Source organism: Marmota flaviventris, chromosome 1, assembly GCF_047511675.1.
Source record: "Marmota flaviventris isolate mMarFla1 chromosome 1, mMarFla1.hap1, whole genome shotgun sequence".
Taxonomy (NCBI): Eukaryota; Metazoa; Chordata; class Mammalia; order Rodentia; family Sciuridae; genus Marmota; species Marmota flaviventris.
The window spans coordinates 136,148,379-136,169,736 of NC_092498.1; the positions used below are offsets into that span (position 1 = coordinate 136,148,379).

General features: G+C 39.5%; 1 protein-coding gene across 4 annotated transcripts; it reads right to left on the minus strand.

The window, feature by feature from the left end:
* Positions 1-750: 750 nt before the first annotated feature.
* On the minus strand, positions 751-14,747 carry Denr (density regulated re-initiation and release factor). Of its 4 annotated transcripts, none has more exons than XM_027921399.3 (8): positions 14,578-14,747; positions 13,762-13,876; positions 6,764-6,783; positions 5,530-5,614; positions 4,151-4,234; positions 2,266-2,382; positions 1,149-1,288; positions 751-1,035 (listed from the first exon to the last, which is right to left on the minus strand). In XM_027921399.3, exons 2-8 carry the CDS (start codon positions 13,865-13,867, stop codon positions 991-993), a joined length of 597 nt encoding a protein of 198 aa, XP_027777200.1. In that variant the 5' UTR covers positions 13,868-13,876; positions 14,578-14,747; the 3' UTR covers positions 751-990. The 4 variants fall into 4 exon arrangements, with proteins under 4 accessions (XP_027777200.1, XP_027777198.1, XP_027777197.1 ...); XM_027921397.3 differs by having other exon boundaries at positions 14,575-14,747; XM_027921396.3 differs by having other exon boundaries at positions 14,615-14,746.
* Positions 14,748-21,358: the final 6,611 nt, after the last annotated feature.

Below are 21,358 nucleotides of genomic sequence, written 5' to 3' on the forward strand. Positions count from 1 at the left end.
GCAGCTTTGAATGGCCTTCCACACAAGACAACAATAATAAATGTTTAAATGGATTGAGGGTTAGCCCCTACGTAATGACCAAATGCTCCTAAGTATTCTTGAAAAATAAAAATTTTGGATGTACACATAATATTCTACCACATGATAATACATCACTTCTTTAACCATTTCCCAATTGTTCATTTATGTCATCTACAATTATTGATATTATGAATAATATTGTGAGGAATCCCCTCATCCATAAATTTGTGCAAAACTAACCAGTCTTGCATACTATCCTAATACTTCAGGATAGTTTCAAAGAAGTAGCTTACTGGATCAAATAGTGCACATGGTTTTAAGGCTTTTAATATACTTTACCAAATAATCTCCAGAACAGCTTACTATTACTACAATAGTATATTGTTATGCCCAAAAAATGGACTTTGTTAGTAACAATGAAACAAACTCAACCATAAATCTATTATATTCTCACTCATACTGTCGCACCATCGCACCAAACAAATCAGGAGGCATTATTGGCAAGGAAGCCAAATTCAAATTAAAATAACTCAACTGTGAATCAGTAAGATAACCAACAAAAATGCTTCCCACAAAAGGTCCACAGTATTGGAGCTGGGAGTGTAGCTCAGTGGCAGAGCACTTGCCTGGCACATGCAATGCCCTGAGTTAGATCCCCAACATTGCCCCCCCAAAAAAGATTACAGTGTTTTTCTAAAATAAAAAGTTAGAAAGAGAGGAAAAAGTCAGTACCAAATGACCAAAATTTTTTATTTGACTAAATTCTGCGTCATGCATAAGCATGACAGTCTCCCCTGTTTATTAGACTTTGGCAATAAAAAAACCAAGCAGCCTTTTACAGGACAGTGAAAATGCCAAGGGTGTCTACAGTCTTACTGTAGGATAAATAGATATATATTTAAAAGGCCTCTCTCCCTTTGGCCGTATCAGCTCAGTCCAGATCATTAAATATAGACAAGTTTTTCAAAATCACTTCTTTACTTCTCCAAGGTCTTCAATGCTGTCATCATCCACCTATAATACACAAATATTTGTATTCCATGAGCTGTGAATTCAAATAAGGAAAAGGTGAAACAACTTGCTTTAAACAACTTATATCTATGGGTATATGTGTTCCATGAACTTACCTCTGGCCATTTTTCCTGAATGACATCAATTATGTCATCTGTAAAGTCCCCCTGAATGATGATTTCATCTTCCCCTGTTACTGAGGCACCGCAGGAGAATTTTTGAGCAAAAAATCTTTGTGCTTCTTTAAGATCAATTTCTGTTGGTTTAAAAGGGGAGGGGGGGGGGGCAAGATTATAATTGAAATTGTGAATCAAAGATATTTTTCCATTTTGATATTTAATCTGCATTTTAAATTCATGAAACAGGTGTTAAAGTATTTCATATTACTTTCAGAATAGTAATTAAAATAGGCAGGGCTCTTAATTCAGCATCCTTTTTAAGGTCAAATAAAGGTGTAATACATAAAAACAGCATCATTCATACTATCCCTAGCTCATACAGTAAGACCAAAATGAATCCAGGAACACATTACTTCTAAGTATTACATACACACTTTTAAGTAGGAATGAAGTTCTTCTGTTTAAGCTCCCTTACAAGAGAAATATTTACAGTGGAGAAACAATCCTTAATATTTAAAATGCAATCAATCCAGTGATTCTTTCTCAATTGTCTGTTGTTATTTGAAGAAACCTTGCCTTATACTTTCATCCCAAACTCAAGGTCTCCAGGAATTGAAGGGCTCTGAAACAGGATGCTCTTCTATCCACCTTCATTCACCCCTACTGTCATTCCCAGAGGATGTGGGCCATTATACAACTCTCTGCCACAAAGTCACCCAGCCCTCCTCCTCGTCCTACATAAATGTACCTATACAGGAATTCCAGAAAGGAAAAGACTGTATTACTGTCCTCTAAAAACGTTTTTAAAGGGACTGGGGTTGTGGCTCAGCGGTAGAGCACTCGCCTGGTACATGCAAGGCCCTAGGTTCGATCCTCAGCGCCACATGAAAATAAATAAATACAAGTTAAAAAAAAAAAGTTTTAAATTCCTCCAAATTATGATTTTTAAGCTAATTAAAAATGTAAAACCCAATTTTATACCTTCTTAGCAAATATAGACCTGTGAAGTTCTATGATATCAGATAAAAAGAAAGAGCAAGAGAGAATATACACAATTTAAATACACACAATTTAAACATACTGTGATAAAAAATAAACTTAAGCCTGAACTCACCAAAAGTTGCAAGGCCACATACTCTTGTTACATATTTCTTCTTTGCTCTGGGAATTTTAGCTATAGTAACCTTTTGTGGTACAGTCTTCTTTTTCTGTTTTATTTGACCCCTTCCACCTGTATTTATTAAGAAGAGCTTGCATAAATTATTTTGTGTTGTTTTTTTTTTTAAACATTATTACAGAATATTAAGCCTTTCTTTTTTTTCTTTTTTTTGGGGGGGGTACCAGTGATTGAATTCAGAGTGCTTAACCACTAAGTCACATCCCCAGCCCTTTTATGTTTTTTATGAGATAGGGTCTTACAAGTTGCAGAGGAGTCCGATCTTAAACTCATGATCCTTGTGTCTCAGCCTCTGAGGCTCCGGGATTACAGGTGTGCAATGCCATGCCTGGCAAATGTGTTCATTTTTTAAAGGCTTAAGTTCTTTTTTCTTTTTTTGAACCAGGGATTGAACCCGGGGTGCTGAATCACAGAGCCATATCCCTAGTCCCCCGCCCCTTTTTTTTAGCTGTATATTTACACAATACTTTCATTTATTTATTTATTTCTCCCACATAATGCTGAGTATCAAACCCAATGCCCCACACATGCCAGGAAAGCACTCCACCACTAAGTCACAACCCAGATCCCCATTTTTATATTTTATTAGAGACAGGGTCTTGCTGAGTTGCTTATAGCCTCGCTAAGTTGCTGAGCCTAGGTTTGAACTTGCGATCCTCCTGCCTCAGCCTCCTGAGTCGCTGGGATTACAAGCCTGTGCCACTGTGCCCAGCTAAATTCCTTTTCTCTATATCACACCAGGTGCAGTGGTTCATACCTGTAATCCCAGTTCAAGGTCAGCCTCTGCAATTTAGTAAGACACTAACTCAAAATAAAAATAAAAAGTGCTCAGTACCAGAGAGAAAAAAAAATCTCATGTATGTATTCACTCAATAAACATTTATTAAGTACCTACCATGTGCCAAGCACTAAACATAATTTCTACCCTCCATGTTAAATAAATTACAGTAACCTGGTATACACTATAATAGGATCCTTAAATAAGGCACTACCATCCATACTTGGCAGAGGAATGACTTAATTTGCTTCCAGAAGACAGAAAAGGTTTCCTAGAGTGACACATAAAATAGGTCTTGAGGAAAAAGGAAGCATTTAGGTGAAGGGAAAATGGCTGGAGAAGGAAAAAAAAAAAAAAAAAAAATTCTAAGATGGGCATGGTGGTCACACCCATAATTCAGTACTTAGAGGCTGAAGCAGAAGGAGAGCAAGTTTCCAGCTAGCCTTAGCAATTAGAGAAACCCTGTCTTAAAAAAAAAAAAAAAGTACGAAGAATGTAGCTAGTAGTAAAGTACCCTTGTGTTCAATCCCCAGTACCAAAAAGAAAAAAAAAAAAGACATTCTAGGAACTGCACTGGTCTTAACTGAAGGATGCTTATGGATATGTAGTAAATGAAGCCAAAAGAAGAAAAGATTATACACCAGACATTAAGAGACTAGAACATTAAACTCTAGTGTTTGACTTTACATTGTGGAAGAAGAGAAGTCATTGAAAGACTACTGGAATGAAGGGTATGGTGGCTCACACCTATAATCCCAATTTCTTGGAAGGCTAAGTCAAGAGGACCACAAGTTTGAGGCCAGCCTCAGCAACTGAGACAGCATATATGCATATTATCTCTGGTCAAATTTACTAATAAAGCCCAAATCATATCACATTCAAGCATGACCCTGAAAATATAATTTTGTGATCCTCTATATGACACATATATGGAATTAAATTATAACTGGTAGATGTTTCTCACTTTGGGAACCCTAATTCCTTTTATGTTCTATCACAGGGAAGGTATGTTTATTCAAATCAAAACATGGATTTGGGTCTTACCTCTCTTTTGTTTTTTCTTCTCCTCTTCTTCTCCTACTGTTCCTTGACCTTCATTAATTCCAGCTTCCTGTTTGGGTGAGTTTTCTAGATATAAAATGAAATCCAAAAGCATTAATATCATTTCATACTGATAAAAAAAGAAATTACCTTTGAGTAACTTTCATATGCAAATAAGGCATTTTACCAACAATTGAGTATGACATTCCTAAAGCAAATGATTATATGGCTTTATTTCTATACAAGCCTTAATTCTAAAGTCATTATGTTATGGTTTGGATAAGTGTACCCAGGGGCCCACGTGTTAAAGGTTTAGCCCCCATGGTGGTGCTATTGGGAAGTGGAGGAACTCCAACAAGGTGGGGCCTAGCAGTAAGTCCTCGGGTCTCTGGGGGAGTGCCTTTGAAGAAAACAGTGGGTCCCCATCCCCTTCCTCACTACCAGGCCATGAGGTAAGTAGTTCTGCTCTACCATAAACTTCCCCATGATGTCAAGCCTCATCTTAGACCCAAAGCAATAGGGCCCTCAATTGTAAAATGAAACCTCTAAAACTGAACCTGAATAAACCTTTTCCCTTCATAAGTTGATTTTTTCAAGCATTTGTTATAGTGATGGAAACCTGATTAACAGTAAGTAATGCTAATAGAAAAAGTAGTCTTGGAATTATGGAAATAACTGGAAAATCAAGCAGCACAGTGGGACATGGAGTAGGCCTGTTCCTAGCCCAGGCTTTCCCTTGTTCTTGCCACTACCTTCATTTTTAACCATCATTTTTTTTTTTTTTTTTTTTGTAGTTGTAGATGGACAGAAGACCTTTATTTTTTTACTTTTATGTGGTGCTAAGTATCAAACACAGTGCCTTATACATGCTAGGCAACTGCTCTCCCACTGAGCTATACAGCCCCAGCCACAAAGCTCAATATTTTTGGTACTTGGGATTGAACTCAGGGCACTCAACCACTGAGTCATATCCCTAGCCCTATTTTGGATTTTATTTAGAAATAGGATCTCACTGAGTTGCTTAGCGCCTCACTTTTGCTAAGGCTGATTTTGATTCTCCTGTCAAAGCCTTGCAAGCTTACAGGCATGTGTATACTCCTCTGAGCAACAAAACTCAATCTTCTGTTTACTGCTTTACCCTTGGAACTTAAAACAATGTGTAGCAGCATATAGTATGCTCAAATTAATCTGAACATTTGCCCTAAATCATTTAATTTTTTTCTATCAGTTGATACAGATCTATCCTGCTTCCGAATAGAAACAGTTTTAAACAGATTAATGAAATTCTGTAATATCCTATTAAAGAAGGACTTTCACATTTAATACCATATATACATCTGTTTCAAATATATAAGTTAGAGAAAAGAAAAAAAATTTCATACCTACAGTGAGTTTTGCAAACTCATTTGGAAAATTCTTCTCTAACCACTGCCTACATTTAGCAACATCAGGCATATATTCACAGTACTGGGAGGGAAAAATAAAAGAACAAATTGAGTCACAACAAAACATTTTTAAACAAAACATTTTTAAACAATCTATATATTTTAATTAAAAAGTATTGTCTATTCTTGCTATATAAACAATGATTAACTACTTTCACCAGACTTCTTATCCATAGGAAATCTGTATTCAAATAGGAAATGCCCCATAAGAAACTAGAAATAAGAAAGGATTAGGTACCACCTCACTGTAGCTATTTATTTTTTCTTCATCCAAACAATAAGTCCAATGAACAACAAAGGCAATGAACAAAAACTATCTTGCTTTGGGTACACAGGCGCCTCATTATTTTTCTGACTTACCCATAAAACCTGTCTCAGAAAGTCTTATAAGACTTATGCCTCCATTGACCTGAGTCTTTTTTTTTCTTGACATTAAGACTTTTATATTGCTTTTTCTTTCTTCTCCTCAGACATGATAGTTTTGGCTTTAGGATTACTCTTGCTTTATCAGCTGACTATTCATGAGTTCCATGCAAAAATCCAAAATGTATATAAAGGTAAGTGCAAAAAAAGTACACATAATAGCTGAGCACAGTGACACGCACCTGTAGTCCCAGCTACTCAGGAGGCTGAGGCAAGAGGATCACTTGAGCCCAGGAGTTCAAGACCAGCCTGGGCAACACAGCAAGACCCCATCTCAAAATAACAAAAAACAAAAACAAAAGAAAGAAAGGAAAAAAAAAAAAAAAGAGTACACGTATAACTCAAGGTCTAAAGGAAAGAATTTATAAACAGGCATGATGGCACACACTCTGTAATCCCAGCTACTCAGAGGCTGAGGGCAGGAGAATCAAAAGTTTAAGGCCAGCTGGGCAACTTAGAGCGACCCTGTCTCAAAAAATAAAAAGGGCTGGGGATGTGGTTCATTGGCTAGTGCTATAATGCTTGCCTAACATGCACAAGGCCTTGGGTATAAACTTTCAGTTGCCCTTCCTCCCAAGAAAGTTATAAGACTTTAAGAGTATTCTACACCAAAGACCTATACAAAAGGTTGAAACTCATCTATCAAATGATAGGAAATAAAAAATAAGAAAGTTCTGTGTTAGCTCTAAATTCAAAAGTAACCTCAAATGCAGAAGTTAAAAGAGAAAATAATTTTAAATGGACTTACCTCTGTTGGTAATGAACAGACTGGAGAAATGTAGAGGAAAAAAAAAATAAAATGTTAAATATATGAATACACACAGGACTCATCATTACTTTTATATTTGACAAATGCTTCATTTCTAATTTTTCTGTACCATTTTCAAATGTTTTTTCAAGGCTATTTTTGCAGAAAAAGGCACATGATTATTTGAGATGACACTATCTTGATCTTTTGATCTAAGAAGATGTCAGTTCATGGAACACGGAGCCTCTAGTACATTAAAGCTCATCTGTTAGAATGTTTGTCTTCAGTTAAGCTGCGAGCTTCAAAAGGCCTGGCACAGAGCAGAAGCTTAAAGCACGTTTTATAAAAGAATCCAAACTGCTCTCTAAATCCCTGCTCAGACTTTAGCAGAGCTGAAACCAGTCTAATTTGCACCCTTCTTTTTGGGAAGGAGGGGGTAGGGAAAAGGAGCAAAAAGAAACACACATTTACTTTTATTTTTCTCTTTAATCAAGTACTCTATATAAAGATTTTTTACTCTTCTCTAAGTACTCCAAGAATACTAAATACCTGCCAGATGTACAGTTTTAATAAGTGATTTCTCCCCCTCCTTTGTCCTCAAACCTGATTATCCTGTTGATTCCACTGCCATCAAAATCTCTCTCCTTAACCTCCTCTAATTTATGCTGCTTTTTTTAAAAAAAAAAAAAAAAAAAAAAAGATAAGGTCTCACTTAATTGCCCAAACTGGTCTGAACTCCTGAGCTCAAACATCCTGCCTCAGCCTCTGACTACCTGGAGCTACAGTTGTATACTACCACACCTGGCTCTGCTACTCATTTAAACCCTAATTAATTTTATCTAAAGTCTTATTATAGTCTGGCAATAAGTTTTCCACCCCTGCCCCAACTTTTATTCTGATGCTGAATTCATCTTCACATAAATTCTCTGCTCACAAACTTCCAGTAACTTACCATCATCTACAAATGAAGTCCCCCACAATCCGGCCACTCCTCTTCACAAATCCCACATTATAACAAAACCAGAGCACTTGCAACCTGCTCTATACTCTCCATCTTTTTTTCACCTCTCTTCTGTTATTCCCTTGCCTGGTAGGGCTTATTCTTCTGCCCTCTGTGCCTGCCTGAATGCTCCCTTCCCTTCAAATTCCCACTCAATGAGTTACTTCTATGAATTCTTCCTGATTCCACACAACTGGAAGACAGCTCTCCTTTCCTCACTGCCACTGTGGCTAATTGTCCCAAACCTTTTATTTCTTCTCTCTGCTGCCTATCTCACCTGTATCCTTCTTTCAATACTCACGAACACCTACCTGGTATAAGTTATGTGTAGATGAAGGACAGGGCTCCTGCCAATTTACAATCCTTCCTGGAACTTTGTCCAGAACCATCAGAGGTATTCGATAAATACTTTACAGTCTTTTTAAATTGTTGATTAATATGGACCTATTAAAAATGCAAGCTATAGGCTGGGGTTGTGGCTCAGAGGTAGAGTTCTCACCTAGCATGCATGAGACACTGGGTTCGATCCTCAGCACCACATAAAGTCAAATAAAGACATTGTGTCCACCTATAACTAAAAAGTAAATATTAAAAAAAAATGCAACCTACAAGAAGGGCCTACTGGTGGCGCACGCCTGTAACTCCCAGCAGCTCAGGAGGCTAAGGCAAGAGGATCATGAGTTCAAAGCCAGCCTCAGCAACTTAGTGAGGCCCTAAGCAACTCAGCAAAACCCTGTCTCTAAATAAAATATTAAGAAGGGCTGGGGATGTGGCTCAGTGGTTAAGTGCCTCTGGGTTCAGTCCTCAGTACCCCCACCCCAAAAATGCAAGCTACATCTTTTATCTTATTTGTTTTACACAGGGTCCCCCTAAACTGATGAGGCTGGCCTCAAACTTGTGATTCTCTTGCCTCAGACTCCTGGAGTTTCTGGGATTACAGACATGCGCCACCATGCCTGGCAATGCCACCATTTTTATAAGTGATAATGTTGGACTCTAAAAGTATAGCCTACACTTATCTCCAATACTTCTGGACAGTATTCATTAGGTACAAATGCACCTTTCAATAGCTTCCACCTGGTAGTCCTAGTTTATTGACTCCTAGTTTATTGAGGTCACTGGAAAACAGATCTTATCCTTGAATCACAGAGGTTTAAAATTTAAAATGTTGTTACATAGGTAACCACCATGTAAGAATATGACAGGAACCTAAATTCTCTGCATCCTGTTAAAATAAATGTACCTGTTTTTCTTACATCTTTAGTTATGCTTCATAACTACAGAAAAATGAAACATAGTCTCCAGAAGCTGACATCTTCACTGAGGTAAACCTCTAGCAAATGAACAATCTCTCTATGTGGCGAAATCCACACAGCTCACCTTAGTCACAGAAATGATCCTCTGACTTTTTTTTTTAAGTTATAGATGGACACAGTATCTTTATTTTATTTATTTATTTTTATGTGGTGCTAAGGATCGAACCCAGAGCCTCATACATGCTAGGCAAGAGCTCTGCCACTGAGCCACAATCCTAGGCCCCTGACTTCTTTTCTTAGAAAAGCTCACACACTCTCCACCTTCTCTGTGGCATATAGTTCCTGATTTTTCTTTTAATTCTCTGCTGTCAATTTTGATATCCTGGATTCTTCCATTGGGAGAAATTAAAATTCATATTAGAATAATGAACCAAATATCCACCTCTAAACCTAATCAACTTCACCACTTTCAGGGAATTTATCAGTGAATCTGCAACCTACCCAGCCCTGGTTTTTTTGTTTGTTTTGTTTTTGGTGGGTGGTAGGAGGTGCTAGGGACTAAATCCAGAGGGACTTTATCACTGAAACACATCTCCAGGCCTTTTTATTTTGAGATAGGATCTTGCTAAGTTGCCAAGACTCTCACTAAATTACCAGTATTGGCCCCAAACTTGTGACCCTTTGCCTCAACCTCCTCCGTCACTAGGATTATAGGCATGAGCCACCATGCCCGGCTCTTTTCCCCTTCTCACTATTAAACATTTCATCTTTTCTTTTTTGTTTTCTATTTTTTTTTTTTTCAGTGTTGGGGATCAAGCCCATGGCCTCAAGCATTCCAGGCAAGAGCTAGCTCTACTACTGTGCTACATTCCCAGCCCTCATCTTTTCTGTAATTAATTCTCTTTCATTTTATATTGTTTCCACTATAATCATTACGCTCATTTACCTCACGCCTACATTTCCGAAACTGGCCTTTCAACCTGTAGATTTTCCCTCATCCACATAATGTAGCATATTAACCTTCTCATCAATTTATTTTCCTGTTCAAGAAATCATCAGTTCCCCATAAATGATGGAGACTATAGTAACTCAACTTATCTGACTTTGAGGAATAATAACATTTACTGAGTACTCACCAAGTGCCAAAATAATACATTGTTATGCAATATTATTTTTTATGTATTATTTTAGTTGTAGGTGGACACATTACATTTATTTATTTGTCTGTTTATTTACTTATTTATTTATTTATTTTTAGTGTGGTGCTGAGGATCTAACCCAGTGCCTCGCATGTGCTAGGCGAGCGCTATACCACTGAGTCACAACTCCAGCCCAATGCAACGTATTTTTTTTTTTTTAGTTTTTTGTAGTTATAGATGGACAGAATGCCTTTATTTTATTTGTTTATGTTTATGTGGTGCTAAGGATAGAACCCAATGCCTCACACATGCTAGGCAAGCGCTCTAACACTGAGCTACAACTCCAGCCTACAATGTATTTTTTAATTTATCCCTTCCAACAGCTCTCTGAAGGAGGCTCTGCTGTTACCTCCATTTTATGAATGAGGGAACTGGCCAAGATCACAGTCAGAAAAAGACTGCAACAGGATGTAAACTCAGATAGGGGCTGGGAATGTAGCTCAAGGCAGAGAGTAGTTGCCTAGCATGCAAGACTTGGGCTCAGGCTGGTGTTGTGGCTCAACGGTAGAGCGCTCACCTAGGACGTGCGAGGCCCTGGGTTCGATCCTTAGCACCACTTAAAAAAAAAAATGAGTAAAATAAAGGTATTGTGTCCAAAACTACAACTAAAAAAAGGGGGGGGGGCTGAAAGAAAGAAATATAGTCTCCAGAGGCTGACATTCTCACTGAGGTAAACCTCTAGCAAATGAACAAAAGAAAGAAAGAAACAAACAAACAAACATAGTCTCCAGAGGCTGACATCTTCACTGAGGTGAAGGGAGGGAGGAAGGAACCCATCCAACGTAGCCTGGTTTCCTACTTTAATCCAAATCATTATTCTGCTCCAATCAGCTCTTTCACCTCCCTCTCCCCTGAATATACCATATTAAATTTTACCCCATTTGGGCTGGGGTTGTGGCTCAGTGGTGGAGTACTTGCCTAGCACATGTGAGGCCCTGGGTTCCATCTTTCAGTACCACATTGAAAAAAAAAAAAAAAAATAGCCAGGCATGATGGCACATGCCTGTTATCCCAGCAGCTTGGAAGCTGGGGTAGAAGGACCTCAGGTTCAAAGCCAGACTCAGCAAGGGTAAGGCACTAAGCAACCCAGTGAGACCTTGTCTCTAAATAAAATATAAAATAGGGCTGGGAATGTGGCTCAGTGATTGAGTGCCCTTGAATTCAATCTCTGGTACCCAAAAACAAAAAATTAAGAAATAAAATAAAGGTATTGTATCCATCTGCAACTAAAAAAAATTATTATTTTTTTTTTTTTTAACTTTTTTACCACTTTTGTTTTTTTTGCAGTACTAGGGATTGAACCCAGAGCTTACATACATGCTAGGCAAGTACTCTACCACTGAACTACATGCCCAGCCCACAATCATACTGTACTTAAGAATACCTTCACCTTTCCATGTAAGTTCTACTTATCAGCTAAGGTTTAATACAAATCCTAGTTCCTTAAAAACTTCCCTACTTGCCTCTGAACAAGATCCCTCCCTCTCCTAAACTCCTAATTCATATTTTTTACAAGTCAATACCATTTAATTCAGCATTTAATATTCCCTAAGTACTTTCACAACCATACATAAACCCTTTTCCTCATTCTAATATTGTATTGTAATATCAACACAAAGTAGAGAGGGAAATGAAAATAAACCTTTGTCCAAAATGTTAGGGAGTTTCAACAACACAAATTATCAGTGGGGAAGACTGAGTATTTAGTGTAGTTCTTCAAAAGACACATTAGAAGTAACATAAGCAATTTAATAGTATGGGTTTCATATCCTGTATATCAACGAATTCTAATTTTTTAATCTTATTTATCTTCTCAATCTAATCACTATTTTTTTTCTTTCTTAGGTCTAAAATAATAGTGCATTTTATAAAGCTTTAGGTTTGATTAACTACAAAGCAAAGAACAACATTTCTTTTGTTTTGTTTTGGCACTGGGGATTGAACAACTGAGCCACATCTTCAGCCTTTTGAGACAGAGTTGCCCAAGCTTGTCTCAAACTTTTGACCCTTCTGCCTCAGCCTCCTGAGTAGCTGGGATTATAGATGTGTACCACCACACTCAGTTACAACAATTTTTAACTACATCTGACAAATAAGGATAAAGAAAATACTGAACTAATATACTTTTCTAATACTAATAATCATCAGCAGCATTAGTAAACTAAGATCTTGTACTACTGGTTGTGGTAAAAGGTGCTTTATATGAATCATCTGACTTAAAATGTAATCTTCCTCCTCATTTTATAGATCTTAGAAACAGAGCTCTAAAACTTACAGAAATCAATTAATTTGCTCAGGGACACATACCTGGTAAGTGCTAGAATCAGAATGTAAACCCTAATTCAAGACTCTGAAGGCAAAGAATATAAATACATGAGAAAAATATCATAACAAAACTCAATCAGCCCTACAAAAAGTTCCCCAACCTACTCTCTTGCTGAGGTACTCTACGTTAATTTTATTATGAAAGCCATTTAATGACTCAAATGACATCACTTCTCCTTCCACAGTACTTAAATTCTGAATGAGGTCTCCATTACTCTCACAGAATGTAAAGTCCATAAGAACAAGGAACCTTTCTAATTTATTCATTACTCAGTCCCCAGTACCTAAAACACTACAAAGCACCTAGTGGGTCCTCAATATTTTCTAAAAAACAGTATTTACTTCTTCCCTTACTGTTTTTTTTTTTTCTTCCTTTCCTCCTCCCCGCCCCACAGGGCCAGGGTGTCAGGGTAACCTGGGATTAAACCCAAAGGCACTCAACCATTCCCAGTCTGTTTTTATTTTGCATTTTGGTACAGAGTCTCGCTAATTTGTGTAGGTCCTCACTAAATTGCTGAGACTGGCTTTGAACTTGAGATCCTCCTGTCTCAGCCTCCCAAACTGCTGGGATTACAAGTGTTTGCCACAACACCTGGCCTCTTTACTGTTCTGTATCTTGAAATTTTTCTTAAATTTCCTATGACACTAATAAAATAGAGCATTTACAATTCACAAATATTTCTATATGGAAAATACTCAAAGGGGAAATCTAATACATACATTATTATTCAAAGCAAGAAGACTTTCACTAATTATCCTATTATCTATCATTCCATTTAGCCTCCTCTAGTCCTTAACTGACACCTCCCTATACTATAAGATATACTAATTCAAAGATGCTCAGTTCACACACATGCATCAACTTTTCCTTGCATAGATGTTCACTTCATCTATGATGCCCTTCCTGACTTCCTCTGCCATTCTTCACCATCCTTTAAGACTTGGTATGTTCCAAATGGTCCCCTTTAATAGCCAGAATAGCAACTAGCATAAAACATCAGGCTAAATAACCTATTTGCATATTTCTATTCCAACTGACTGTAAGCTTCTCCAGGACAAGAAACAAGTCACAAATCACTCCTCACCAGGCCCCCTCCCCAATTCAGGATTCATTAAATGACAAAGACAGCACACAAAAACTTAACAAGTTCAAATATGAATCTACCAAGGAATAAAAATACAGCAAGTAAAACCCATTTTCTGCATTCCAACACTTGCCTCCACAGTAAAGGACTCGAAGTGGGTAATCAGCGTCTAACTTGGCACTATTCCTTGGATCTCCTTTGCCATCAGCCCCACTGGATTCAGAAATGTCAGTAGCCATTTCACAAACCTGTAAGCAAGGAAAATAACACATTATTTTGAACCAAGACCCCAGAGAAGCAGTATGGGAACGCCTCCTCCTCCTCCATGTCCCCTCATCCCAAAGCTGTTTCAGTGCTGTTAAGTGAGGGACACAAGCTGTATTATTCATAAAATATAAACAATTTCAGGCTCATTCATACTGTCCACAGGTCTATAGTGAAGTAGGTAGCGAATGGACCATGAAAGATGGGGAAGAGGGGACGCTAGAGAAAAAGAAGCAATTGAGGGGGGAAGGATGGGGTGTATGACCTCAATAGAGACCGAGCAAAAGGTCTGAGGGGGACCCGGGAGGGATGCAAACTGCAGTCAGAATTAGACTACAAAGCAGTTGAATGGAGAGAGGCTGGAAAAACCTAGGAAGAGGAGGTGGGTCACCAGGTGTCCAAAGGCAGGTTGTGGGAGCAGCGAGATGCCAAGGGAGGAGCAGCGATCAGGAAAGGAGATGGGAGGGGGCGGGATGGCCAGAGCCTGAGGAGAGTGCGGAAAATGGGAGAAGAACAAGGAAGGGGCAGCCTGCAAAAGGACTGAGGGCGCAAGGGCGAGCAGGTCTCAGGCGAACGGGCGATCTTGAGGACAGCAGAAGAACCCATGTGGGCGGGGGTGGAGACGCACGGCCCGGCCCGGCCCCCTTCCTCCAGGTAGCACCTCAGCTTCCCCCACACTCACTACCAGCGCTGGGATGTCGAAGAAGTGGAGGAGTCGTTACCCAGGAGGTCGCACAGCGCTCGCCGCCGCCGCTCCCGCAGCTCCCGCCGGCTGAAGCGACACATGCAACTCCTCTTTCCTAGCCAGGGCCTCCAGAGAGCCCGTCTACCAGACACGCTCCCGCGAGACAATAAGCCTTTATCGCGAGACTCAAGGCCGCGGCTGAGCAGATGTCGCGAGAAGCCTAAATGGGGGCGGAGTGAAAGTGGGGCGGGGGCGCATGCGCCTTCCGTCCCGGGGTGGGGCCACGAGGCCGAGCCGCGGAGGGCCAGTAGGCGGTGCTCGCTACCCGTCGGAGAGGAGGGGTCGTCTGAGGTTCGCGAGCTGAACCGGCGCGGACCGGACGAGCAGACACGCGCGCCTGAGTCAGAAATGACTCCCTATCAATAAGCCTGGGCAAGCATTGCCCCCGTGTCTGGGGTACATCCTAGAGTCCTGACTAACCTCCAGCTATTGAATCAGTCACTCCTCTGCGGGGAGTCTGCAGCTGGCTAAGGCGTTTGGTTTCGTCTCAACACAAAACCCTAAATTGGAAGAATTGTTCTGGGAAAAAAAAACAATATGCGTTCTGTTTAAATGTTGTCATCTCTTACTACCTAACCACGCCATTTTCCTCACTGTCCAGTGTTTACTATCCTTATAGGTGTTCTAAATTGGAATTGCTGTGTCCATCCCAGCCTTTCTCTCCGAAGGCTGAATCCTGCTAGACACAACCACAAGCTTTTCTTCCATTGATTTTATTTTGGGAAAATGCCCTTATGTGCATAATCAGCGTGAGTTCCATTCGTGAAATCCCATTCAGAGCTTTCAGAGACTTGAGGGTTAGGGGATAAGAATAAGAAGTGCTTTATAGGTGGGGAAGGGGTTCTTTTCTATTTTGCTTCATCCTCCACACCCACCCACCTCCTTCCCCTCTTTCATTCACAGTCGCTTCTGCCACCCTTGAAAGTTCTCTTTACAACTTACTTTTCATGTGAACTTAACCATCCGGAACAATCTTTTCCACCAGAGATTCATCCAGGATGGCCTCCGTCCTGCTAATATTTTTTTTTTAGTTGTCAATGGACCTTTATTTTACTTATTTATATGCAGTGCTGAGAATGGAACCCAGTGCCTCACACATGCTAGGCAAGCGCTCTGCCACTGAGCCCCAGCCCAGCCCCTTCTAATTTTTTTTTTTTTAAAGTTCCATCACAAGAGAATTGATCTAAATTAAGCTAGTGAAAGAAGAAAATGTCTCATGTCCACCAAAACATGTTTGATTCCAACAATTATAGTTCCCTCTATTGACATCCACCTCCCACTGTATATACATACATATTTGGGGATACAGAATGTAGGTGGATTCATGCCACAATTTTTTTTTAGGTTCCTACTAAGCACCGAGCACTATGCTAGGCACTGTGGATATTTATATGAACAGAAGAGATAAAATCACTCTGTAGGGCTGGGTTGTGGCTCAGTGATAGAACGCTTGCCAAGCATGTGTGAGGCTCTGGGTTTGATTCTCAGCACCACATATAAATAAATAAAAGTCCATTGACAACTAAAACAAAATTCTTTTTTACTTACTCAGTAAATTTAATGGCCTCAGACATGTTAGCTGATTTAATCCTTACAAAAACCCTGTGAAGTAGTAGATATTCTTTTATTTATTTATTTTTACTTTTTTTTTTTAGTTGTGGTTAGACACAGTATCTTTTATTTATGTTTATGTGGTGCTGAGATTGAACCCAGTATCTCAACACATGCGAGGAGGGCACTCTACCACTGAGCTACAGCCCCAGCCCTGAAGTAGATATTCTTGTCTCTAACTTCCAAATGCTGAAATGAAAGCTTGAAGGTGGAAATACAAATTAAATTCACCTATGCTTAAGATCACACAGCAGGGGCTGGGGATGTGGCTCAAGCAGTAGCGCGCTCCCCTGGCATGCGTGCGGCCCGGGTTCGATCCTCAGCACCACATACAAATAAAGATGTTGTGTCCGCCGAAAACTAAAAAATAAATATTAAAAAAAAAGGGATTAACATTCAGTCTAAAAGACACAGTCAATAAAAAAAAAAAAAAAAGATCACACAGCAGGACGCTTAAGATCACACAACAGGGAGCTTAGGATCACACAGCAGGGCTGGGGTGCAGCTCAGTGGTAGAGAACTTGCCTAGTATGTGCAAGACCCCTAGTTTCAATCCCCAGTAGCACAAAAAGATAAAAATCACACGCAAATAGTATGTTATTGATTTTTTAAAATATTTATTTTGTAGTTTTCAGTGGACACAACATCCATCGTTATTTTATTTTTATGTGGTGCTGAGGATCGAACCCAGCACCCCGCGCATGCCAGGCCGGCACGTTACCGCTTGAGCCACATCCCCAGCCCCTGTTATTGATCTTAAGATATACATTTTTCACATTTCATGATTTTTTTGATCATCACTTTATTTTTTATTCAAATTAAAATTGTGTAAGGTATATAGAAACAAAATTGTGCATACTAACTGGGTAGCATGTGACATTTCAATATATATAGCATTGTGTGATGTGTAAATCAGGTTAAACATATCTACCTCAAACATTTATCATTTCTTTATAGTGATGACATTCAAAATCCTTTCTTCTAGCTTTTTGAAATACAGTACATCATTGTTATCTGTAGTTACCCTACTGAGACTACTGTGCAATAGCATACCAGAATGTCTTATTCCTGTTACTTAGTACCCATTAATCAACCTTTCCCATTGCCCCCATTTCAACATTTCAAGATGCATTACAATGCAGTCTTTTTGTGTATATGGGGTGGGGGGGCTGCTGTTGGAGATCAATCCCAGGGCCTCACACATGTGAGGCAAGTGCTCTACCACTGAACTACATCCCCAACCCTGCAATGCAGTCTTTTTTCTTTCTTTCTTTCTTTTTTAGTTGTAAATGTACACAATTCATTTCTTCCTTCCTTCCTTCCTTCCTTTCTTCCTTTCTTTCTTCTGAAAATTGAACTCAGTGCCTCACAAGTGCTAGGCAAGCGCTCTACCACTGAGCCACCACCCCAGTCCTGCAATGCAGTATTAATTAGCATTGTGCCAATTTAGTTGGCAGCGTTTTTCTTTCATACTGGTACATAATATAATGGTGCATGCTCCAATCAAGGGCATCTTAGATGTGATGAAATTTGAAGAGGTGACCAGTCCTGCATAACAGACCCATATCTTTAGTTTCATTCCTCACCCTTTTCCTGCTCTACTTTGTACAGAATCAGGTGCTGACCCTGTAGGCTACTCTCCCAGACCTCCTTCTTTCTTAGCATCTGGCCAGGTTCAGTCACTGGGAGACAGTAATGGGAGCCAGTCCCCTTCCCATCCATCCTACCCACCCCCTTGAATAGTATCTCCATTCTCTCTTTGCATCCTTAGGGAATTAGCCTCTGGGCTTTTGCATAGCACTCTCTCTGGATCTAGTCTCTAGCCTATGGGTGATGATGGAAATCTCTACCTCAGCACTGTGTTATTTTATAATTTTGTAAGTTGTAGAATACTGGTAGTAATTGCACTGGCTCTTGTCCATAGAAATGCAAATGAATTGCATCTGAAAGAGCTGCAATTACAACTCTGATGCCACCAACTGGTTTTCCATCTATGTGGAAATTCATTTCAGCATTCCTGGTTGCTTATGAATATATATGTATTTTTAAGTAAAATTGCCTATGCATATTTTTTTTAAAATTCTTTAATTTTTTCAGGATATATTGTCTTTCGGCTCTCTTTTTTAAATTTTGTTGTTGTTGTTGTAGACAGACACAATACTTTTATTTATTTACTTATTTTTATATATTGTTTTATTTTACTTATTTATGTGGTGCTGAGGATTGAACCCAGTGCTCACAAATTTGCTAGGCAAATGCTCTACCACAGCCCCTCCTTCAAATGCTCTACCACAGCCACAGCTCCCAATGCCTTTATTTTTGATTATTTATTTTTATGTGGTGCTGAGGATTGAGCCCAGCGCCTCACATGTGCTATGCAAGCATTCTACCACTGAGCCACAACCCCAGCCCTTTGAATTGGTTTTAACATTCTACTGATTCCCTTACTGATTAAGGTGTGAAATAAAACCTTTGGCATGTGTTCATTATTATAATTGGATAAGAGCTATGTTTTTATCCTTTCAAAAATGTATCATTTAACACTTCCCAAATAAAAAGGTGAAAAAGCCTTGACCTTTCTCTCTTGCTTTCTGACTGGACTGTGACCACCAGGCAGAAGGTACAACAGCCATCTTGCAACCAGGAGAGACGGATCTGAGATGGGATCATATGCTAGGATCATGGACTAGACACCTATACATAGCCTGGATTCCTGTAGCATTGTATCAGCTCCTGATATTTTTTCTCTCCTGGGCTTCCAGTTGTGAAACATGAATACCCCCCCACACACACACACACACAGGTGTTTAAAGCAATGCTTTTGTACTACCAAAGACATTTGAAATTGATATAATCAAGAAGCCAGATATTTCCTTTGCCACGTGAGGGGAATAGCCTAAAGTAGGAGACAAAATGACACCCAGTTAAAGAGGATGGGGAAGTGATGTTGCAAGACTGGTCATTCAGATGAAGCATGGAAAAAGGGGTGGTTTTGACATTTACCTTCTCAGAAGTCTTCTGTTGATGAGAAGGAAAACCTTTGCCTTGGGACCCGAGTTAGAAACAGCTTCTTACAAAATGTAATGCTGTATCAGAACAACATCTAGCTTCTCAAGAAGTGGGTTTTATTTTTCCACTCTTGGGGTTGGAGTGGCCCTGAGTCAGGTATTTTCTACCACCTGGTTCTTTCTGGGCATTTTCAAAAAGATCACTTGGGGTAAAGTAGATATTTATTGATTGTGTTTTTAGCATCCACTCTCAGGCGGGAGATGTGGCTAAGTGGTCCAGTGTTTGCCTGGGTTGCCTGAGGCCCTAAATGCCATCCCTAGCACCAGCGCCATTTCCACAGGCAAAGTAGCATCCACTCTCAACAACAGGTCCGTTTAAGATGGACCATGTGACCCAGGTTTAAGCCAATCAGCACATTGTCTTCTGTTGGTAAAACTGATTGATGGGGGCTGGGGTGTTGGCTCAGTGGTAGAGTGCCTGCCTAGCATGTATGAGACACTGGGTTCCATTGTCAGCACTGCATGTAGATAAATAAAATAAAGGTCCATTGACAACTAAAAAAAAAAATTGATTTAAGGTGTAGATTTACCAGAATAAATCTCAGAAGATTTTTTAGAAAGCTCTATAAAAGAGGCTCTGTCTTTTCCACCAACTTTGAGTCTCAGAGGAAGCACAGTAGAGTTGCTGGCAACCATCTTGCCACAGTGCAGCCTGAAAATAAAGTCAGTATAGAAGGAAGCAGCTTTAAAAGATAGAGAACACTTGACCCCTGATTGCAGCCTCCTCCGAAATCAGCTCAATTCCTGGACCTTTGAGCTAAGAAAGTTAACAAATTCTCATTGTTGCTTAAGCTAATTTGAACTGAGGTTTCTTTTATTCACAAATTAGTCCGGATGAACATACTAGGGTACATCCAAAGCAAACCAGCCCTCACTAAGGCTTACTGAGACCCATTCTAGCCCCTGCTTTCCAACATTTTGCTTTACTATGACACAGTGGATGCTAAGCCCTTGCATAGAATAATCTATATTTTGATTAAAAAAAAAAAAAGCAAGGACTAGGGTTGTGGCTCAGTGGTAGAGTGCTCTCGCCTAGCACATGTGAGGCACTGGGTTTGATCCTCAGCACCACATAAAAATAAAATTAAAGATATTGTTTCCACCTAAAAATATTAAAATAACATTAAAAAATCTACAAAATGCAAAACACTATAACAATTTGTGATTTTCGAATTTTACAAACATGTAATTATAATTTTTATAACTTGGAAATACATCTGTAAGGTAGCTCACTATAGACTATGGTAAATTAAACGGGCTGTCACTTGATATTCTCTTTCTCTCTCTCTCTCTCTCCTCCCCCCCCCCCCCCCCCCCCCCGTCTCTCTGTCTCTCTCGTAAGAAGTCATTATTGAATTGTACTTAGATCTGGTCCAAAGTAAATCATCATAAGGTTAGTGTTCAATCTGTCCAATTTGTTTAAATAAATTCAAACTTTAATACTTCAATACTAACAATAAAGTACCAGACACACACATACTATACACGTTACCAAAAGCTCTGACCTTGTCCCTGATGCCAACCCAGTAATGAGGACACGGTTTTGAGAAAAAGGAAAAAGAAAATTTATTGCTTTGCTACCAAAAGGAGAAACACAGGGTCTCCTGTCCCAAAGGCTGGGATTCCACCCATTAGCAGGAACAGGGGGTTTTTACAGAGTGACTCAAAGGCGACATTCCACACTGTTCTCTGTTGGAGTTGTCATTCACTTGTTAATTTAGGAGATAGTCATTTCTGAGATCTTCTGGTGCCATCCCCAAAGTCTGGATGACTTCTTTCCTATGGCAGGTGTGTGTTCAGGGACAGATAACTCTGCCTAGGAAGAAAAGTAGCCCTATTTTCCCTGAGATTAGAGAGTGGGAGAGATTAGGGAGGAGCAGGGAGAGAGGAAGAGAAACAGGTCCATTTTAAAAATAAGGAAAGAAGTCATCCAGACTTTGGGGATGGCACCAGAAGATCTCAGAAATGACTATCTCCTAAATTAACAAGTGAATGACAATTCCACCAGAGGACAGTGGAATGTCACCTTGGAGTCACTCTGT